Source organism: Crinia signifera, chromosome 4 (assembly GCF_055691185.1).
Source record: "Crinia signifera chromosome 4, ASM5569118v1, whole genome shotgun sequence".
NCBI classification, from domain to species: domain Eukaryota; kingdom Metazoa; phylum Chordata; class Amphibia; order Anura; family Myobatrachidae; genus Crinia; species Crinia signifera.
The window spans coordinates 218,425,912-218,448,901 of record NC_139220.1 but is presented as its reverse complement, the minus strand read 5'-3'; the positions used below and the strand labels follow the sequence as shown (position 1 = coordinate 218,448,901).

At 41.5% G+C, this 22,990-nt stretch overlaps 1 protein-coding gene across 1 annotated transcript in view; it reads right to left on the bottom strand.

Annotated features, from left to right (window-relative positions):
- Positions 1-1,203: 1,203 nt before the first annotated feature.
- The window catches only part of MAPDA (N6-Methyl-AMP deaminase), a 30,492-nt gene continuing 8,705 nt past the window's right edge, over positions 1,204-22,990 (bottom strand). Inside the window, exons 2-10 of the mRNA XM_083183798.1 lie at positions 18,972-19,102; positions 17,848-17,908; positions 15,763-15,847; positions 15,464-15,545; positions 14,655-14,781; positions 12,149-12,229; positions 9,849-9,975; positions 5,918-6,018; positions 1,204-2,117 (exon numbers count right to left, since the gene is read on the bottom strand). Coding sequence (XP_083039924.1) covers positions 1,917-2,117; positions 5,918-6,018; positions 9,849-9,975; positions 12,149-12,229; positions 14,655-14,781; positions 15,464-15,545; positions 15,763-15,847; positions 17,848-17,908; positions 18,972-19,102 — 996 coding nt within the window. The 3' untranslated portion in view covers positions 1,204-1,916. The remainder of the gene's footprint in view (positions 2,118-5,917; positions 6,019-9,848; positions 9,976-12,148; positions 12,230-14,654; positions 14,782-15,463; positions 15,546-15,762; positions 15,848-17,847; positions 17,909-18,971; positions 19,103-22,990) is intronic.

The following is a 22,990-nucleotide window of genomic DNA, read 5'->3' as shown; positions in this document are numbered from 1 at the left end:
AAATCGGATTAAATCACGTCGCATGCGATGCGATGCGATTTTTCAATGTACACTGCCCTGCGATGGAAATCGTGGGCGCCGTGATAATACACAAGTACCGAATTAAGAGCTGCAAAAGTCTGTAAATAAAGCAGAATGCCTTTGATGGGCCAAAGAACACTGGTATAGGTTACTTGGTCAGTGGAAATAGCATTCACATCTAATTTCATCCCATCAGGACGGTTCTGCAATCTGGTGGGACTGCCATGCTATACATTCATATCGTTATGTATCCATCATATTATCCCTATAGACTGTAATCTTGCGAGCAGGGCCCTCCTACGTCTATATCAGTTTGTTACTACCCAGTTTGTTTATCAGGGTTTCCAGTTTGTAAAGCGCAATGGAATATTCTGTGCTATATAATAAACTGTAAATAAATATTGGGATCGACAAGCCCAAATTTTAACTTTCCAGAACCAGAAAAAGGTCAGTATGTTCAGAATGGTTGGAAAGTGTGTGTTAGATAATTGTATAAGTCATACAGTTAAACATGGTGGGTGTCAGATCATCATTTGGGGTGGTTTTGGTGGAGGAAATGTTGGAGATTTAGTTCAGACATCATTGACTATGAAAAAAATTATAGCTTAGTATTTGAGCACATCATGCTGTAACAAGTAGAACTCAAAATATTTAAATGGGGTTCACTTTTTTAAAAGTAGAGAAAAACAGAATGTTATAAAACGTATGGCAGCCTCCTCAGGCAAGATCTCAACTCTAGAATGAATTATATGGAAAAGTTTGTAAAATGACCTGAACAACTGCTAAAAAAAAAGTTATAAGGATGTGTACGAGGCATGGAAAGGCATCACTTTAGAGAAGTTGGTGTCTCCAATTCCCAAATGATGTGAAGTGATATGTGCGAATGGGGGGACACATTGTTGAAAGGCAAATGTAATCTGAATTTCTGTTTTCGTTCAGTTACAATATTACTGTATGTGAAAAATTTATGAATAATAAAAGACAAAATGTAGTGACAATTTTTTAACAACTATTTTCCTTGGCCAAAGACTTTTTCATGCTAGGGTATACACAGAAGATCTCAATGTTTTGACTCTAGCATTATGCAACTTTGTATCATTCAAGTAAGGGACAAACCGTTAATAAGCAAGTGGATTGTTAGCGCAAAGAAGAGACAGACACAATGTACTTTAAAAGAATACTTTTTTTTTGCAATAAAGTAATATTATAAAACAAAATACACATTGAACTGTATACAATGAGAATAAAATCATTTGACATATTACAGGTGTGTCTACATACACCTATCCTCCGTGTGCTACAAGTCGGGTGAGTGTCAAGCATCTATTTTGTGCGACTTTTTTGTTAAAATGCATCACACAAAATGCGGCGTTACAGTGTTTTTCAGATTAACGCGCAAGTAGACAAGATGGATGTGAACATATCTGTATATGGGCCTGATTCAGAATTGCACACGCTGTCGACATCAGTTGCAGTGGAGTAACATTTTTACACATGCATCAATCAGAGCTATGCATTTGCAGTGATTGCGGACTCAGGGAATTTATTTGTAAACTCGAGTAACAGGTAGTCAATGCTAGGAAAATGCAATAGTGTTGGGACTGCGTTCCCTAGTCGGCCACTGAAACAGTCTGAGAGAGCATAGGGTTGCTCGGAGGTCATACTGACATGCCCAATGTTTCCTCTTATGTAACTGAGCAGCGGATGGGAGTGGGAGACCCTGTGCACAAGAAAGCAGTGGAATCATTAGCATGTTTTTGCAAGTGCACTCAAATGAAATCACAGCAGTGTCCCCTCCGAATCGGGCCCCATGTCAGCAGATGGAAGCAGCCCCTGCCTTGCAACACTTGAACTTATTAACCAGTAACACTACAATTTCCAGTTAGAACTGGTTATCACTGTACATGTCTAAATACATCTGGCTTCAGCTGCATCCACTTCTCCTTCAAATTGGATTTGGTATTTTCAGAGGCAAAGATGTAGTCGATCGCTTGACTAGAAAGATCCCATATTTGATGTGGAGTAAGGTTAAATGTCTTAGCAGCAATTTCATACTCCAGAGAAAGATCAGTAGCAAAGACGCCTTTATCATCAGTCTACGGTAAAGAGGGGAAAATGCTGATAAAAAGATAACAAGCCTGTGTACAGGATAAGTGTGTAAAAAAAAAAAGTACTGTGACAAAGTAATGACATGAATTCTAATAGAAAGCCAGCCCACTGTGCTAACGGCATACCAAGCAGATGTATGCCCCGCCTCCACAAGCTCTTCTGACAAACATGAGATGACGGTATTGCATAATAGATGGGCTGATTTGCATACTAAACCATTTGGTTGCCATTTTCAGTGGGGTTTATTTACCAAGATGGGAGTCTTAAGGCCCCCATACACTAGTGAGATTTGGTCCGATTTGACCCGATTCTGATAGATCGGGCCGATAAATCGGACCAAATCTCATGTATTTTAAATCCCGTCGGGAGGTTGCACATAAGATTTGATAGATGTGCAGCCAGGAGCCGGGATCTTATGTGCAGTCAGGAGCCAGGAGGGGACACATTGCCTGAGAGGCGGGCATTGGAAGCTGGGCAGCGTCCATGCAAATGAATGGGCAGCCAGTGATTGGCTGAGAGCTCTCTCAGCCAATCACTGATCGACTGAGAGAACTCTCAGCCAATCACTGGCTGCCCATTCATTTATTTATATATATAACTGCACTTTAGATTTAGACTAATACATTCTACAGGCGAGACAGTCAAGGTAGAATTGCCTGCACAGTCTATTTTTCTATGCGATACTGACTAAATAGAGATGCACATCGGCATTGCATGCTGCTGAACACTGTGAGATTCAGAACAACTTTCTATTCGATTTTGACTATGATAATCAAAATCAACAGCCAGACTCGCATTGTGTGTCCACAGCTTCAGTAAATAAACCCCATTGAGTTTTAAATGAGAAAGGGAGGTAAATTATTCTTTAAATGCATCTATATAAAGCTGTACTAAAGAAAATAGTACCCCCAAAAAAATTATTTTATTTTATTGTGAAACAGAAAATATCTTATTACCATCACTACGCAGGGGTCCTCCGAGATACAAAGACCAGAAATGTATTGTGTGTGAGGGTTGGTGAAAATGTAATCACCTACACAAGACTGTTCAGCTAATGGCAAAGTTCAAATGGAACATCCTGTGCAAGTATAACACAGCTTCAGGGCCATTCAAAGCATGGCTAGGCCACCTCACTATGGAAACAACGGTACTTATGTAATATCTGGGCGCCCGATTTTTTCATCGCATCGCATGCAATATAGTGGCATACAATTCATGCGATGCGATTTTTCATTGTAAAGACCCGATTTTTAATTGTATAGTCACCCATGGGTGATTTCATACCCCTACTATCCAACTATGCATGCAGAGCTGTGGAGTTGGAGTCGAGGAGTCGGAGGAAATTTCGAGTACCTGGAGTCGGTGTCGGCCAACAATGCACCGACGCCGACTCTGAAAATTATAATTAATGACTTCTCTACTGTAAGAATAAAGACCAATGCATGCAGTGCCTCACGTAACCGCAAAACGAACACGTTAAGTGACCGTGAAAAAGCATGTTTTTCATGTGTTTCACTATATGGCACGCAACGCACAATTCGGAGCACCAATACTTATAAATGTATTCTCCCTTGTAGTTTACAACTTATTTCCAACGTTCAATAAGGTTTTCAATACCTCGTTGGTAGAAATCACCTGGTGTAGACTCGAAAAATTCATTCAACCAAGCTCTCCCACCATACGCACATCTTTTTACGCTGATGAAGATCTTGTTTCATGCGCGGGGTCGTTTGTTTACCTTGGCTAAGCCATTCCTTATGCTGGTTCATATTTATGAACAGGCACCATTTTTGGTCGCCAGTAACGATTTGGTAAAGTAATCGTTCCTTGTGTCCATGAATTGAACGGTGACGAGCAAGCAAACCAGCGGAGATTGTGGCTCGTTGATTTTTGTTTTCGTCACAAAGCATGCGGAACTCTTGCTCCACACTTCTGAACCTTCATTCTGATTCAACTGTTATTGTCTATATTTATTTTAAAATCTGCATGCCTGCTTGTCTGTATGAGGGTAGACATGTGTACATGTTTCTGGAAGAAACTGTCTATCTATACATTTGCTAAGCCTATAACTACATTTCAAGATTAATATAAACCATTTTCTAGGTTTTACAGAGTTTGATTTTGGTTCATATAGAGAAGCTTTGTTTTTGTTCCCAAAACAACCAAATAATGTGGTTTTTATCTTTGAACTGGTAAAGTTCCTGTTCCTGATGTTTATGCCTACTGCTACTATCCAGCCATTTAATTAATTAATAAAAAAATTAATAAAACTTTGTTTTCATTGTGTTTGTCCGTTGCTTAAACTGTTCAATACAGTAGACTGTTGGCTTCCAAGCCTCTAGTTTATGTAGTAATAATATGTATGTTGCCTTTCTTTCCTTCAAGGAATGTATCAAATACATTTGCATATCAATACAGAGGAGTCGGAGTCGAGGAGTCGGAGTCAGAAGTACGAGGAGTCTGAGTCGGAACATTTATCTAATGACTCCACAGCCCTATATGCATGGAGTTGATTTTATATAGTGTGGCGAGCGCAGCGAGCCACCGAGCCCGAAGCGTGTATACAAAGAATACATGTAAAGTAATCCGTGTCCCCTTGCGCTTCGGGCTAGGTGACTCGCTGCGCTCGCCACACTATATAAAATCAACTCCATGCGTAGTTGGATAGTGGGGGTATGAAATCACCCATGGTTGACTATACAATAAAAAATCGGGTCTTTACAATGAAAAATCGCATCACATGCCTTAAGAAGTGGCACGCAATGAAACAATCGGGCGCCCAGATAATACATAAGTACCGAAACAACTCCCCCCTAGATTAAATGTTATTTGCAGCATTGTGCACTCCACAGGGTAGTGTGCCATAGTGCCCTTAGACAGGTGCACTTCAAGAGAGGGGGATGGCTGTGATCAGCATGATCCTTTCTCCCCGAACCAGAGGAAACTGCTGCTTTCCCTTGCACCAACCCCAGCCCAGCACACAGTGTGGCACTATCAGGTAAGGGGAGGAGAGGTGTCAGGGTGAGCATCAGGCTGGATCACCACTTGCCCCTCCATCAGGCTTGGTGCCAGGTTTTCAGGAAGACAAACCTCACCAGTTTTGCTTAAATCCTATAGAAATGCAAGCTACACTGCCAACTTGCTCATGCCAGAGGTTCTTAGTTCATTTGTAGCCTGCATTCTCCTAAATATATAGAAAAATGTCTGCCTCTAATATGAGATGTGGAAATATGTCGACATCAATTATGGTGGGCCAGAAGAGACTTTCCTAATCCCTATGGCTGCAGTGGCATCTTCCCTACCATACCTCCCCATCCCATACACACAACATAACCCTAGCCTCCCACTAGTGCCTCAACCTAACCCTGAAGTCGACATTCTGAGAATGTCAATTGCATACAGTACATGCCTGTTTTATGAATTTAGACATTTGACATTTCCTTTTATATTTCAATTTACTAATTTTTTGGAATAAATTGGGAAGATAACTAAAAGTAACATGTGAACAAGCACAATGGGTTTACAAAATAATAACATTATGGGTTCAATTCAATTAGCAGTAACTGCTGAAATGTTGGAAGTGCCGGCAATGACATCACAACTCCCCACCAACTTGCGGCCCGATCTTGCTGAATTTTGTATGCAGCTGTGGGATCACTATTTGTTAGAAAGTAGCTTTCAAAACCCAATTTATTGAACTATACCTTCTTTACTCAGTACAGGTACTGCTCATAGTTACCCATAGATAGAGCCCTTAGGAGATAGTAAAGCAGTATCAGGTGCTTACACATAGTACAGATGGATGACCGAGGTTGTACCAGAATCCAAAATGATGCTTGTCATACGAGGGGACAGTCTGTCCTTTTACATTTGAAGTCAAGCAGAGCTCTAAACAGTGAGAGATCACATACATCATTATTGAATAGGATATGTAGAACAACATGAAATCTAAAGGATTGTCAGTAATTACAAATATGAATTTGGAAATAAAATTGCCTACAGTTATTCACAGTTGTGTGTCAAAGAAACTATTTGCATGCAACATCTGAGTCACTGGTTAAGCTCCAGCAAGACTGACTCATTTTTTTAGGATAAAAGAAGAACAAATCCCTCTTCATAACCTTGGACACGGTGACAACAAGCGGCCGGGTCCTCCTCAGCAACTGGAAGCCAGGTGCTGCAGAATTACATTAGTGTACATTCTAGCACCCGCTATATTTGAAAACCCATGCAGTTCCTCTTCCCTGCCACCGGTGTCGCTGTCTGCTGTGTGTGGTCTAGCACAGGTCTGTTTCAGGTCAGTGCTGATAGACAGGGTGTGGTACAGGGGCCCGACAGTCATTAGCCCGACTGGCCAGACCCAGACAGCATGGTGAGCGCAACTAAGCCCCTTGCGGGCTCACTGCGCTCGCCACGCTGCGGGCACAGTGGCTCGCTATGAGAGCCACCTATTCTATTCTCCCTCTAGGGGGTCGTGGAAAATAGCAGGTGGCCGTCGGGAACCCGTCTGTCTGTGTTTTGACAGTCGGGATCCCGATGTCGGGTAAATGCCTGGCGGGTTCCCGGCTGTCGGGACCCTGTCCGGCACCCGATAGACAGGCTACACTGTGCTTGGAGCACTACAGCAGACAGCGACACCCCAGGCAGGGAAGAGGAACTGCATGGGTTTTCCAAACATAGCAGGTGCTAGAATGAACACTATTACATTATCTGGCACTGGCCAATTCCTGTTACATAGTAGTAGTAGCCACCAGTGCAGGGAGAATCTGGGGGCTGCCTAGCATCTGCATAAGTACAGGCGCAGCCCCTTTCCATGAGGCAACAACCCTTTTTGGTTGCATGCAGGGGCGCAATATTTGGCACACCGGGTGCCATTGACCCTTGTGATACCATTGTTCTCAACTCCACACCTCAAGCAAACATTTACCCAGCATAGGAGATGGAAGACTGCTACAGATTCTTACAGCTGTCCCCATCACTTAGCAGTTAATTTCGTATTTCTCCTGTAAGGGAAGTTGTCAGACCAGAGGCGCAACTACCATTGGTGCAGCAGGTGCAGAGGACTGGGGAGCCCACAACTAACCTTAGTTGTCAGTTGCAAATTATATTTTTGCACCTGGGCTCACCACCAACAAGTTCTGGCACTGTGTGAGACGATGATAGGAAGACAGGCATTCATATTTTAATAACTACACTAATTTATACTACAGGTTTAGTATCCCTTATCCGAAATGCTCGGGACCACGAGCATTCCGGATAAGGGAATATTCCGGTTTTTGGAATAATTTTTTTTTAGCCATACTTACCGGCCCCTGGTGGGTCCCCGATGGTCCCTCGGCGTCCATGGAGTCCTCCGGTGTCCACGGCAGGCCACCAGCACAGTCTCCGGCGTCTCCAGCGGTCCCAGGAGTGCTTTGCGCAAGTTCCCAGGTGCGCCGGTGACGTCACCGGCGCGCGCGCACACTCGCGCAAAGCACTCCTGGGACCGCTGGAGATGCCGGAGAGGATGCTGAAGGCCTGCTATGGACGCCGGAGGACTTGGTATGTATTAAAAGAGGGTATGGGGGGGGGAAAAATTGAATTATTCAAAAAAAAAAACACGGTTTTTGGAATAATTCGGATACGGGATACCCGACCTGTATTATCATAAGAAGTTCTGTTTGTACCAAGTTATCGCAAAAACTACTGAAATGATTTTTATGAAAAAGGCATCATTATTGTATTGTCAGAGCAAACTACATGGTTTACCTACCACTACCTTTAAATACTACCTCTGAGAAGTAACATACAGAGGTATATTTATTAATGTTCAATTTTGGGTGATTTTACATTTAATTTGTATTCAATTTTGAATTTGTAGATTTACCAAAAGCAAATTTTAATCTGAAATCAAATATAAAACCAAATCCTACTCAAAATTTAGCATCAGCAAAACATTGGTATTTTCACATACATTAACACAGGATCCCCCTGATTTACTAAGATCCAAATTGAAAATCAAATACAAATTGAACACGAAATCGAATTATAATTCCCCAAAATAATAGACTATACCAGACAGGAGATATTAGCGTCTAGCCAACATTCTATTCTCTAAAACTTTCCAAATTACATGATTTTAGATTTTTTTTTTTTTATTAGCAATTTTAAAAGAAATCAGGAAACACTTGAAGATCTGTGCACATCTCTAATAAAAGTAGACCCGAACACGTGGGTCACTGAGGCTATAGGAATTATGAGCCTCATTCAAAGATGTATGTTGTGCAGTTTCTGCATCTTTGGGATCCAAACCCCCAAGTGACAGTGGTCACTCTGTGCGACTATGCAGGACCCGTTCTGGATATGCACAAAACAGTTCCTGTGCAAGTGCCCCAGATGTACATATACCACAATTAGAGAAACCACATAAGCTTCTTGCATGTGATATACTTGGACCAATAGGAATAAATGACAACATTTTGTTTGATTTTTGTATTCGATTGTGCATCTGACTTATAGATTATTTTGAAATGGATATCCTAAACCAACACAAAATGACTAGTCAAAAGCTAACAACTAATTTGATTTTGAAATACAATCCAAAATCGAACATTAGTAAATGTGGATTTGGTGAGTGTAAAGCATGCCATACACCTAAAAATGACTATTTGGTTAAAAACATTGAAAAAAAACAGACAATGATGGCCAAATCACACGTTACCAGGTTTTTGTCCCAACCAGCCAAATCGGACAATAGATCTTTAGGTGCATGGCCAGCTTTAAAGAAGTTTGAACGGATTTGATCTCAGTTAATTTAAATTGAACATAAAAATTTAAAATCGAACAGCATATTCTCCACCAAAATGTTCATAACAGTGAGTTAAGAGAGAACATTCGGCAGGTTAAGAATGCTGGCTCCCATAATTCAATACTGCACTTCATAGAACCATCCAGCGATCCACGATAACTGTAAAAGAATTACAGGGCTCTTCCATAATGCCTGGTCCACAGTCTACTGTATATTAGGTATCTAATGTGTTCACAAAATTGGGTACTTGTGAGTTATCCGGGCTGCCGATTTCTAAATCGGGTCGGATCGGGCACATCGCATCGCATGCGACCATCGGATGCGATGACCCGATTTTTCCATAGGAATCAATGTTAAAATGGACTGAGTCCATTTTAACATGGAATTCAATGGGAAAAAGGGGTCCTTTTCATACCCCTACTATCCAAGTGGGCATGGAGTTGGATATAAACCTGTGGCGAGCGTAGCGAGCCACCGAGCCCGAAGCGTGGCGAGCCCCGCGAGGGGACACAGAATACCGTCCCCTCGCGGGGCTCGCCACGCTTCGGGCTCGGTGGCTCGCTACGCTCGCCACAGGTTTATATCCAACTCCATGCCCACTTGGATAGTAGGGGTATGAAAAGGACCCCTTTTTCCCATTGAATTCCATGTTAAAATGGACTCAGTCAATTTTAACATTGATTCCTATGGAAAAATCGGGTCATCGCATCCGATGATCGCATGCGATGCGATGCGATATCGCATCGCATCGCATCTGATTGTATGCCTTAATTTAAGGCATACAATCAAAAAATCGGCAGCCCAGATAACTCACAAGTACCCAAAATTGCATTTCACTCACAATGCTCTTGCCAGTATGTTAAACAAAACAAGTTTGGATATAGTTAGTGGCATGTCCTCTGTAGATATAGCTATATACAGTATTCCATACCCATAGGTATATGTTTTTGCTTTACTTCTTCCACAAGGTCTAGAGAATTACACAGAAAGGTTCCATGCCCAATTCGGTCAGGTGGAATCCCAAGCAGAAGTGCAGTCTCCTCTTCCTGACTCGGCACCTGTGAAATGTAATTGTACAAGAAAACGGACAGCAAATCAGAAGAAGACCACGTCACTTTCACTTAGAGGTCATGATAACTTCACCACAATCCAAGGACACACTGCACCAACTGTTGTACGCTCTGCCTTTATCCCAGCTTTCTTCTCTTAAACTGAAAACATCTGAGCAACCATTTTGCTTGTGCTTAATAACAGCACTTACAGTACATCTCAATGCAGGATCCCCAACTACTTTTACGCAATATAAATAAAAGTGAAGGAGGTCCAAGGTGTTTTGTTGTGAGAACCTGCATTCTCTCATACCGCTTTTCCACTGACCTAAAAATCCCAGGTAAATGAACACTCACCTATCTGGTGAAAAAGGTAAAAATCCCAGGACTAGTGTGCCAGGATCTTACCTGTGCATCAAGCAGGTATTTTCACATGTCTTTCTCAAATAGGCTGTAATGGAAACAGCTCTTACTCGCTACATCTCAGAAGCCGCTGATTGCTCCCTCCTGGGCGTTGGCTGCTGATGTCATCACCCAGGGACCAGTGAGGATGCTGGGCGCTCAATACGCTGCTACTGTTGGGAGACCTGTTTGGTGGCCAGAGCCTGGAGTACTCCCTCCATTTCCCTACCTCCCTTTGTCCCCTTCACACCCTTTACATAGGGGGATTCAGGCTCTAAGATTTAGGTTAAAACTTTGAAATCCTACTGTATATATTTTTCTGCCTGCTACGGCTGGTACTTTTTGGGATATGGCCAATGTGGCTGCGGTGCTGTGAAAGATCACAGCCACATGCTGATACATGTCCATGCCACCACCATAACACACCCAGGAGACCTCAGCTTTTTGCAAAGACTATAGCTCAGCCGTCTCCATCCTGTCCCGCCCATGGATCATAGATGCCATTTTGAGCAATAGTAATGCACATGTGCAGTAGCAACTGTACAAAATCAATAATGCATACGGTTCAGAATCAAGCCGATTATCCTATGATATTTCTGTAATAGATATTAAATATTGGTTTGGAATGAAACTATGTTAGGCATATGACATGGCTGTAAGCCTAATACTGCTAAGTGTTTACAAGTAAGATTTTGAAACTGATTAGAGCTACAGTAGCTGCCACATTTGCAGCCATTCCAATCACTGTACACTGTATTGGGTAGAAATGCAAACTATTTTATATCATGCAAGGGAAATACTACCCTTGTATGCTGTACATATATACTTATCTATTGGTAGCATTACAGTTGGCCAAGGCCCTGCTCACGTTCTAAATTGGAATGGCATTTTACAATCACCAGCGTAAACAACCCCTCTTCCCCCACAGCACAGACTGATTTTTGCAGGTGTCCATACACCAGATTTTACTCATAACGTTAAATTAGCAGCTATGTTTGGCTAATATGGATCATTAGGTGCATCTGCAGGTCACACCAATAGCACCACACTTCTGCACTCACAAGGGAAGATTACTGGGTGGGAAGGGTTAGTGTGCCTCCAAATACACTGTGTCGCTCTCACACATTACTTGCTCCATGTAGAAGTAGATTACAATTCACAAACATGTATGGCCCCTACACACACGTAGCAATTTAGGTGCATTTTCTAAGCGATCGCACTAGATTGCTTAGAATTTGCCCCTACATCGCTCCATGTGTAGGGGCCATAGCGATTGCGATGCACGGCCCCATGCGTTGCTATTGCCTGGTGATTAATATCCAGTATGCTGGATAAATCTATGATCGCCTGTGTCAGGGCCAGTGTTCTCACCGGAGAACACTGGCCCTGAAAGATCGCTCAGCAAACAGCGCTGACACATCACTGTGTGCTGAACCATCTTGCTGAAGCGTTCTGAGCAATCTAGTATCTCCCTGTGTGTATGCCACTTTAGAATTTTCGGAATTTATTTACGAAGATGGGAGTTCTATAGAAGATGGGAAGTTGCTATGGGCAACCAATCAGAATCTACTTCTAATGTATTTAGCACCATCTAGAAGATAATAGATAGGATCTGATTGGTTGCCCATAGCAATATCCCATTTTCAACAGAACTCCTATCTTAGTAAATAACCCCATAAACTATTTGTACACAAATGTATATAAACACAAAATTATAATACTCACTTTACTTATCCAACCCTAATGGAAGACAAGCCAGTTTAGTTAATGCATACTGTACCTCTGATAAATGAAGAGCCAGTTTGAGGCCGGACCTTTTGGCCTCACTGAGAGAATCTATGAAGTCCTTTCCATGGCCGACCTTGAATCATTAAAAACATGAGTTTATCACCTTATTACAGCTATCATATCAGACATATACAGTACATTCGTGAGAAACAAATAACACATTCAATTGTAATAAAAGCAAACAGACGTGAATAACAATTGTATAAATTATACAGCAAAACATAAGCCACATAAAGACATACAGCAGAAAAATGTAGGATATTAATTCAGACCTGTTAGCATGGACAAAACCATGCTGCACTGCAAGTGGGGCAGATGTAACATCTGCAGAATTAGATTTGGGGGGAGTTATTTTGTTTCTGTGCAGGGTAACTACTGGCTTCTTTATTTATTTTTTGAACACACCTCACCCAAATCTAAAGCTGGCCATACACTACTGCGATGTATCGCAGCAGTGTATGGCTAGTTGACCCCATCGCATGCGGTCATTTCGCATGTGACCCACACTCCACTGCCGGGAGGGGGGTCAGAGTCGGAGGTTGGACCCGCTCATCGGATCAGAATGGATGTCAAACACATCCGATTTGGGCCGATTGGTACTTGTGTGGTTTCACGGGGGAAGCTTACACTATGTTTGAAGCTACGCTAATAGCATAACCCAACGGTTGCCTTACTTGTGTAGTTTTTCGGGGCGGCAGCCTAAGCTACATTATCAGCGTAGCCCAACGGTTGCCTTACTTGTGTAGTTTCACGGTGGCAGCCTAAGCTACATTATCAGCGTAGTCCAACGGCTGCTTTACTTGTGTAGTTTCATGGTGGCAGCCTAAACTACGTCATAAGCATAGGCTGCCGCCGTGAAACTACACAAGTAACTGCATCTCTGTCCCCGGCATCTCTGGCAAGCCTAGTCAGCGTTTCTCTCACACCGCCAGCATGATCCCCTCTCTTTGGTGGAGAGGGGATCATGGTGGTGCCGGCAGAGAGGCGCTCCATCTGTTTGAGACGTAGGAGTGTCTCAGATGCTCCAGCAATGAGACACTTCCGCATCTGAGTAGCTATTTCGGCAGGGTACAGCAACCCCGCCGACAGGATTAGGGGTTCTATAGCGCGTGCGTCTCCAGTCCAAAGAGGGGGTGTGGACACAAGTGCGTATTATTCACAATTAAGGAGGCATTTGCCAGTGCTCCATGTTACATACTGGCAAATGCCTCCATTTGAAACCCCCACTATCCACGGCTTTTCAAACCCCCACTATCCATGGCAGCCGGAAGCGTGGCGAGCACAGCGAGCCCCGCGGATTACATGTAAAGTAAACCGCGTCCCCTCGCCACACTTTATAAAATTAACTCCACGCTGACGTGAATAGTGGGGGTATGAAAAGGTCGGGAGGACGTGTAACGCATGCGCTCACCACGCTTCGGGCTGCCGTGGATAGTGGGGGTGTTTCAGGAACACATTTACACCTGCCATATCAAACATCTGAGACAGTAATGACGACATGTGTTAACTTGCAACTGGATTTTAGTTAATAAGAAGAATTAAAGCAACTTAACACATTACAGTACAATCAGTACTTCTGACTGACTACTCTGGATCTGACAGGGATGCTTAACCAGCCGCAGGAACACTACGTTACTTCTGACTGACTACGCTAACTACGTTGACCGCGGGAACACTATGCTACGCTACTGTGTATGGGGGTCTTAACTCTCTGCACATTTTCCCCACCTGCAGTGCAGCATGGTTGTATCCATCAACCAGTGAGCTTCTAGTAGGAAGACACAGAACTCATAGACATGGAGACTTATAAAGTATGATGATTTTCATTCCAACCTGGTCTTACCTTGTAAAGAATTGCTGCTTTAAAAAAAAAAAAAAAATAGGTCTGAGATCTGCCAGTATCCCGCACCTCTGGCAATCTCGGACACTATTACATATGCCCCAATACGTTTTGTAAAATAGTCATCCCACATTGCATCTCATTGCGCCTAACTGCAGCTCACACAACGCACATGTTTTACTCCCATTCAGAAAACAACAGCTGCCGAGTTCCCCGGGTTCTATGAACCAAGAAAGAATATGGATGTTTGTTCCTTCACACTATCTCACTAATCCTCTAAGAACAGATGGTACATGTGAGATAAGGTCCTTTTTGTCATGTAACCCTACAACCAAGTAACATCTCAGAGGCCTCTTCAAGGTTACAACCTTAGGGGACTTCAAGATAACATTCTTTCTATGTTCAGTGGAATGTAGACAAAACATTTCTGTGCATAGTTATTACCAAAGCAAAATGTAATTGCAGTTCATACAGACTGGAACAATTATTCTGCATTCCAATTAGTATATTTTCTCCCTTGGCTTTAAAATGTTGTGAAGACTGGTTTAGGCTAGGTATCTATACTACATAACTCAGATTATTAATACTACAATTTAGAGACCAGTAAACATCAATGCAATTGTTTAATAGAATAATTTGAGAAAAAAGAAGAACTCACAGTTGGGTCACCACTGAGGTCCAAACCCAGAACCAGGTCATTAGTAGAATGGAAAAATTGTTCTGCAAGTTTTACAGTTTCTTTAGCAACTGTCGGACCCCCACGTCTATCAATGGCCAGTAAAAATCTGGAAAATAGTGCATATTTATTTATTTACAATTTCTTATATAGCGCAGCAGATGCCGTTGCACTTTACAATTGTAGACAGTGATAAAACAAACTGGGTAACAACAGACAGACTCGGGGGTCTATTAACCCTGAAGGGTGCGAGTTTTTGTTCGAGTGCTGTTTTCATGCTGAAAACGGCACCCGAATTAACCCTAACTGGCACCCTTTGCAAGACCGAATTCTTAAATTTGCAGCGAATTTGGCCCAACGTAAAGTCTGCCCGGTGTCGTGATGATTCACACACTGCAAATCATCCGCACCCTTTGGGGGTTAATAGGATCGACCCCTTGCAGGTAAGAGGGCCCTGCTGCATGCTTTCAATCTACAAGGACATAGGAGGGAAACACAAGGACAGGCATCAGTAATAGCATAGCACCAAGTTACAGGTCCAGAAGGGAAGCTATATAATACATAAGTGCCTCAGAGGGTTATGCGCGTAGAACTTAACTATGATAGGCTTGCCTGAAGAGGTGAGTTTTCAGGGAACACTTGAAAGTTTGAAGTTTACATATGTATGTCTATAGATACCTGTACAGTTCTTTGTTACATTGTAAAGTATCTATCATGTGAAGTGAGCAAAGTGACCAAATTAAATTACTCAGCAGACAATGCAACAAAGATAAAAGCTTATCCAATCGTACCTAACGTCAATGTCAACGTCCTCAGCCTTACACTGCCTGATGCCTTCTAGCACAGTCTCCACATATGTTCTCTTTGTCATCCCTGCAAGGAAATACAGTTAGCATTCATTTAAAGGAATCACCTGATAATATCATCCGAATGGTCCGCACTTATGAAAGTGACCTGTTGACAAGACCTCAAGAAAGAGTCACTTATGCATACGTAACACTGACAAGTTGCATGCCATAGAGCATACACTCAGACCAGTTACAGGGGCAGCTGCATGAAGGGAAACCGGTTTTAAAATGATAACTTGTACCTGTCAATGACTCCCTAGGTGTGCTTCTTAACTCTAGATATTTGACACCATCCTCAGCAAACTCCTTTATAACGTCTTTAGTCACCTGCGTTCAACGTAAGTAAATAAGTCAACTATTATTCTATAGCATTTTTAATATACAGTATATTAGACAAAAAGTCTGTACCAAATCTATACTCAGATCTGGTCACACACAGAGACAGGTTAAATCATTTCTACATCCAGAAGTAGTGTAAACAACTGAATTGTAGTGTTCAGTCTACAGAATGTAGGAAATATGGGAGGGTTTATCAAATCTCCAGAGAGCTAATGGAAGAGTTGCTCATAGCAACTAATGTTTCTAGCACAGCCTGTAAAATGACCGAATGGTTGCTATAGGCAACATCTCTGTCTGAAAAATCTCCCATAGTATGTGTGTATGGTAGAAGCCAGGTCTATTTTATTTGTGGCTGCATGTTACTTGTAGAAACATAAGCAAAAAAAAATCATGCTTCTCTGGACTCAAGTGTATACAAAGAATAGAGAGAACTATGAAACCAAAACACAAAAATGGGATTACAATACAATTTATAAAACACAAAAATATAATAATAGTAAGTGAGGGAGAAATGTAAAATAAAATATACGTTGTGTTGAGGTCTGTAGCTCTTTAATGCTTTGTTACATAACTCATGTAGCATTTCTGGAGCAAACAGTGTACTCTATATTCAAATGAATCAGCTGAACTACAGTATAAGAGCGCATTCAGGAGGAATTTGTATGTGCTCCCTGTGTTCACATATGTAAAGGGCCCTACACACGGGCCGAGGAGCGTTCTGAGCGCAGCTACTTCGCTCAGAACGCTCGTCTCTCTCAGCACACAGAGCCAGGTGTCAGGGTCAGTGTTCTCCATTGGGAACACTGGCCCCAACCAGTTATTGACCTGTGCTGCCAGATTCAGACCGGCAGGGCTGAGCATTTAAATCGCTGTGTGTTCTACACACACACACACACACACACACACACACACACACACACACACACACACACACACACACACATTTAGATGCCCTTTTTGAGGCATTTTTTGAGTGATTTAGTAAAATTGCTCAGAAAATGCCTGAATGTCGACCCATATGTGGAGCCCATAACAGTGCCCAGGTTTCCTCCCCAAGTCCCTTAACATAATAGTAGGTTAACTGTCTTCAGCCTTATCTGGTCCTTGTGTAGAGTTTACCACCCTTCTCCTATCACAGACACACACAGTGTGGCCTCTATTTATCTGCAGCAATAACACAGATTATTCTGTGTCAGATACTGATGTGAATATCTGACACTATATACAAGAGGATACACACAAATATATTAGATCATTGACAGAACTATACATTTCAAATTGTTTGTTTATTTTTGTGCAAAGATTTGCTTCTATGTAATGATGCAAAAGGACCATTGTAAATTCCCCCATACACTAGGCCAAGTCAGACCCAATTGCCCTTGAGCTCCCCCGGAGGGCTCACATACGATCTGGCACTGTAAGGACTCCCGGGGGGGCTGCAGGAGTGGTGGTGGGCAGAAGAATTAAAAACAAACATTACAAATGAATGGGCGACCGCTGATTAATTTGTAAGTACGTTTTCACATCTCCCGCCCGCCACTGCAGCAGGGGATGCAGAGCGGGGAGAGCGCCTTTCCTTCCTGGCGTTTCCCCGATCTGGAGATAGGCATGTGCCAGTGGTGCAGCACCGCCTGCACACACCTACACACCTGATCGGATGCGATACATCGCAGGTGCTAAAAATCAATTATACGCAGACCGTCCAACCTTCGACTCCGGTCCGATACGCATGGGACCATGCATCGGATTGGTTGTCATACACATGCAATTTGGGCCGTTTTCACCTGATTTCTCATCCCGATCTGCCAGAATTGGGCCCAAAGCGTATAGTGTATGGGACGCTTAATACACTTAAATCAAAGTCAATACATCTGTAGAGAGGCAGAAAGTCAGCATATATTGATATTATAAAATGGCTAGTATCTTGCAAGCTACAGACAAACAAAAACACATCCACATAACAAATACCAACTACAGTATACATTTACCAGCAATATATCTTCAGCTGTATCGGTTATCTGGTGAATTATCTTAAATATATGAAAACATCTGCAAAAAGCAAATAACAAAAGATTAAACAATGTGAATAAATACAATGATGATTTCTAGTAAATTTTATATCAATGTTAATTTAATTCTGAATAGTTATTTAATAGGGGCTAAATAGACTGCCACCACACATAAGATGAAGACAATGGATCTCATCTACATACAGTATAAGAGCAATATAACAGAACATAACTTTAGTACTATTATGCTAGGATCCTTAGGAAACATAACATTACATATAGCAGAATACAAAGTTTTGAAATGCCCTATTTAATAGTGAAATAAATATACATATTAGTGTATAGCAGTCTAATAATTTATCACAGAAATAGGTACAAATGCACAGTTCATTCAGATTTATCAATTCAATACTAGACAGCAGCCATACTCATACTGAAGATGGGAATGCCAAACTGAATAATGTTTTATAAGGCAATGCTAATTACAGACAGTCTAACCTTGAAATTTGTATTTACATATAAGACTTATCTTATTTTGTCTCAACTTTCAGTAATGTGCTAAAACCCTAATAACTCACAGCAACCAGTTATTCAGACCACGATCGCCGCAGCGTGATTAAGCAGCACCTGCGATCCCCCTGCAATTAGATGGCCACTGCCCAGTGTGAGTAAAATCCCGCCAAGTGCAAGCCTGCAAATTACTTAACTGGATTGGGGATGAGCTGCAAATCCATTCACCAGTCGCTCCCCATCTGATGAATTTACCCACTGTTTGCCATATGTGAGTAGCCCGGGACTTACTCGGTGGCTGCAATAGAAGCAGTCAGATCGGGGCCAGAGCCAACATCACACAACTTTCCCTCAAATGCCAGCGCACACCTGAGTTTTTCCTGACCTTCCCAGAAAATGGCCGGTTAACACCAACAAATGCCGGATTTCTATCAATTAACTTGCAGTCCCAAGTCCAAGCAGTTAACTGTCCAAAGTAAAAACATGCAAATGACTGCAGTCGCATCCAGTCAGAAGATAAACCAACATGTTTTATATAGAGACATTAGAATCATGGGTAAAGTTAGTACAAGTAATATTACTGAGGAACTTACTCTTCTAGATTCCTTTTCTGTCCCTTATCTATCATTGTCATTCCGTTGTGAATGTGTAGTTGAGGCTTTTGGGCAATCAGCTTCTTCATGGTAGCTGCACTTATTGACCCATTGAGATGGGCATGGAGCTCCTAGAAAAATAAGTGGTATGCAAATGATGGTTATTAACATGAACACGTATTTGCTGGTTGTCACGCCTAGCTGATATACCTATGGTCGAGACAAAACACCAATATCCTGCAGCTTTCATGTGCACAGTTTATACAGTGATTCTGTTACATCGGGTCTTATTCTAGTTCACTCTTTCTGACAAAATCCTTCTAAGATGGACAAAACCATTTGCACTGCAGGGGGGCAGATGTAAAATGTGCAGGGAGAATTAGATTTGGGCGAGTTATTTTGTTTCTGTGCAAGGTAAATACTGGCTGCTTTATTTTTACACTGCAATATAGATCTCACTTTGAAGTAAAACCCCACCCAAATCTAATTCTCTCTGCACAAGTTACATCTGCCCCATTTGCAGTGCACATGGTTTTGTCCATCTAAGAAGGATTTGGTCAGAAAGAGTGAACTAGAATAAGGCCCAATGTAACAGAATCACTGTATAAACTGTGCACATGAAAGCTGCAGGATATTGGTGTTTTGTCTCGACCATAGGTATATCAGCTAGGCGTTCCACTGTAGAATATTTTCACACGATGCTTGTTATGTTGTATATACAAATAGATTAATCTACCAGCTACAGTCTAACACTAATCAAGGCCAGATTTTTATTTCAACAAAACTACAGCTGGGGCATTCCATGAAAAGGATTAAAAAGGTCCAATACATAAATACTGTATCTGTAGCTGTGTGTCTTGAGTTTTCAACATAGGGCAAAATAACACCTGCTCAAAGAATTGAGCTGAATTACCAAGCAGGTTTCCTTCACAAAATGGTGGACTTGACTGTTGTGATACTGCGTTGTGTATTAACAGATCATTTTTTTTCTACCGAAAATATAAGCCTGGTAAGGCATTTTGATATGGCACCCAACTAAAAAAATAAATTAAAAAAAAAACACCTTCATTTTAGATTAACAAAAATGGATTTGTTAAGCCCCATACACACTACTAGAAGATATTGTGAACAATAGAACAATATCGCTCAGCAAGGGGCTTCTGAGCGTTATCGTTGAAAATATCATCTAGTGTGTACACTCAATATCATGTTCCCCATTACCGATCATTGATGTCGAGTAAACATTCAAGTCAATTTGCCTATATAGCCAAATGCCACAGAAAAAACCTACTTCAGGCACTATAAACAATCTGTGTCTAAAGAGGTATGGGTTATAGGTTCAACGGTAAATTAGGTTGACCACTGAAGGTCAACAGGGCTTAGGTAAACACATGAAATAGGTCGCTCAAAAGGCCAACATGAATTAAAAAAAAAAAATTTAGTCAAAATTTTGTCGTAAGTCGACATGGACACCATTGTACCGCTGGGCTCACCATGCTTCAGGTATGGTGCCTCGCTGCACTTGGCACACTATTATATTCTCCCTTTACGCCCTAGTGGATGGTAGGGTATGAAATACCGCCCGTCAGCTCAAAAAAAAATCAAAAACTCATGTCGGCTAAATACTAATACTTGTGTCGATCTTACAAACCCCTCAATCTTAGCCATGTTGACCTATTTCATGTGTCAACCCAAGCCCTGTCGACCTAGGGAACGTATCCCGTCTAAACACTCCATGTGTGAATTATTTAAATCTAAAATGTATATGGGTTGTTAAATCTTAAAGAAATATATATATATATATTTTTTTTTTTCTATTACTGTGTGCCTCTGGGTATGTGTGATATGTTTAGACACACATCCTTTTGCCACACAGAAAGAGAAACAAAACCAACCAAATCGGGCGCACAGAAGGTTTGTCAACAGTAATAATGATATTATAATTATAAAAAGTATCACTTGCAGCTCTCAATGAGGACCTCCGTGTCACTCACTATAGACCAAAATTAAACAATTTAAACAATCTGTTTAGAGAGCGCATAGATGACACTAGGATTAAATAGAGTAATAATTTATTAATAGCAATTCCCATGTGACTATGATCATAATAATAATAATAAGAAAATTATTTAATTATAATACCAAAAGATATACAATAAAAATAGATGGGAAAGACACCAGCCTCTTTCAATACTCGTAATAGATTATATGCTACTTATTATAAGGTCACAGTTGTCCCCTGTATATAGCAGGCAGAATATTTGTAGATCACAAGGATTACATTCAGCTGGCTTTACGATGGTATTGTCTTTTAGTGGTCTAAATTCCACAGTGTCGCCAGGATTTCACAGTTTTCAAACTCCTATTATCAATTATGTGACGATCAGATGATAGATCTCAAAGCAATTCAAGCTTTAATTGCCGGCTCCATTAAATACCAGTAGGGGACCTCACAAAAAGTCTTTGATGTGAATTAGGTGGTACGGCAGCCGCTACAAGCTTTACAGCAATACCGCTTATTAAACCACCGGTGCCCAGGTCACTTCTCGTATGGAATGTATCTAAAGCTATAAATGAGTTTTGGAGTCAACGACTATACAGGTACCACCTAATTAACATCAAAGAGGAGTATTCAATGTTTTTATTCTCCATGTGCAGCGAATACTGTTTAGGATTTGCTGCACATTCGCAGTGTTCAGGAGGGCTGCAGCATTCGCTGCCAGAACTCCCTGTCACCCTATTCAATGTAGCAGGGGCTCGCTGCCCCTGCTGGCGAATTTTAACCCCTGCAGCGAATGCCGCTGGGTGCCGGGGGACGGTGGCAGGCAGGGAGATGTAAGCCTCCCTGCCTACCCCAGAATGGTTGTGTGGGAGAAGGAGGGCTTAAGGGGACACAGGCAGCAGAAACTGCCCCCCCAGATAGCTGGCAGGGGACAGGGGTAAGGAGCCGCTCCACTGGTCCCACTCGTAAGAAGCCGGGACCAGTGTGCAGTGAATATATGAATATCTAATGAGTGCTTGAAGCACATATTAATGTGCTTCAAGCACATGAATAAAAATAGCATGCCCCTTCACAGAAAAAAAATCTGATTTTTTTACACCAAAAAAAAACACCTTTATTTTATAAGATCACTTTCCAGTTCACCTTAAAAAGATGTCGAATGCAAAATGGTGAATCATGGCAAAAATCAGGGAGAAAGCAATTCGCCATCCTAGCATTGAATACACTTTCGGAGAATCCCAGTGAAAACCCCATTGAAATACACCAGCGAATTGCAGCGAGCATGAAACGGAGAACTGGCCGGCATCCACTGTTCGTTCATTGAATAGGGTGAATCATATTTTCAGTGAAAAAAATTCACCGCAAGGAGTGAAAACGGTGAATCGGGAGCATTGAATACTGGCCAAAGACTTTTTGTGAGGTCCCCTACTGGTATTTTGGGAGTTAAAGCTTTCATTGCTTTGAGATATATTTATTTTATTTATTTATTTTCAGTTTGTTATATAGCACAGCAGATTCCGTTGCGCTTTACAATAGTAAACAGTGATAAAACAAACTGGGTAACAACAGACAGACTTAGAGGTAGGAGGGCCCTGCTGCAAGCTTACAATCTATAGGGATATATCATCTGATTGTCACATAATTGATAATAGAAGTTTGAAAACTGTGAAATCCTGGCGACACTGTGGTATTTAGACCACTAAAAGACAATACCGTCATGAAGCCAGCTGAATCATAATCCTTGTGATCTACAAATATTCTGCCTGCTATATACAGGGGACAACTGTGACCTTATAATAAGTAGCATATAGTATAATATATTACGAGTCAGTATTAAAAGAGGCTGGTGTCTTTCCCAACTATTTTTATTGAATATCTTTTAGTATTAGAATTAAATTATTTTCTTATTATTATCATCATCATCATCATCATTTTCACATGTGAATTGCTATTAATAAATGATTACTCTATTTAATCCTAGTGTCATCTATGCGCTCTCTAAACAGATTGCTTAAAT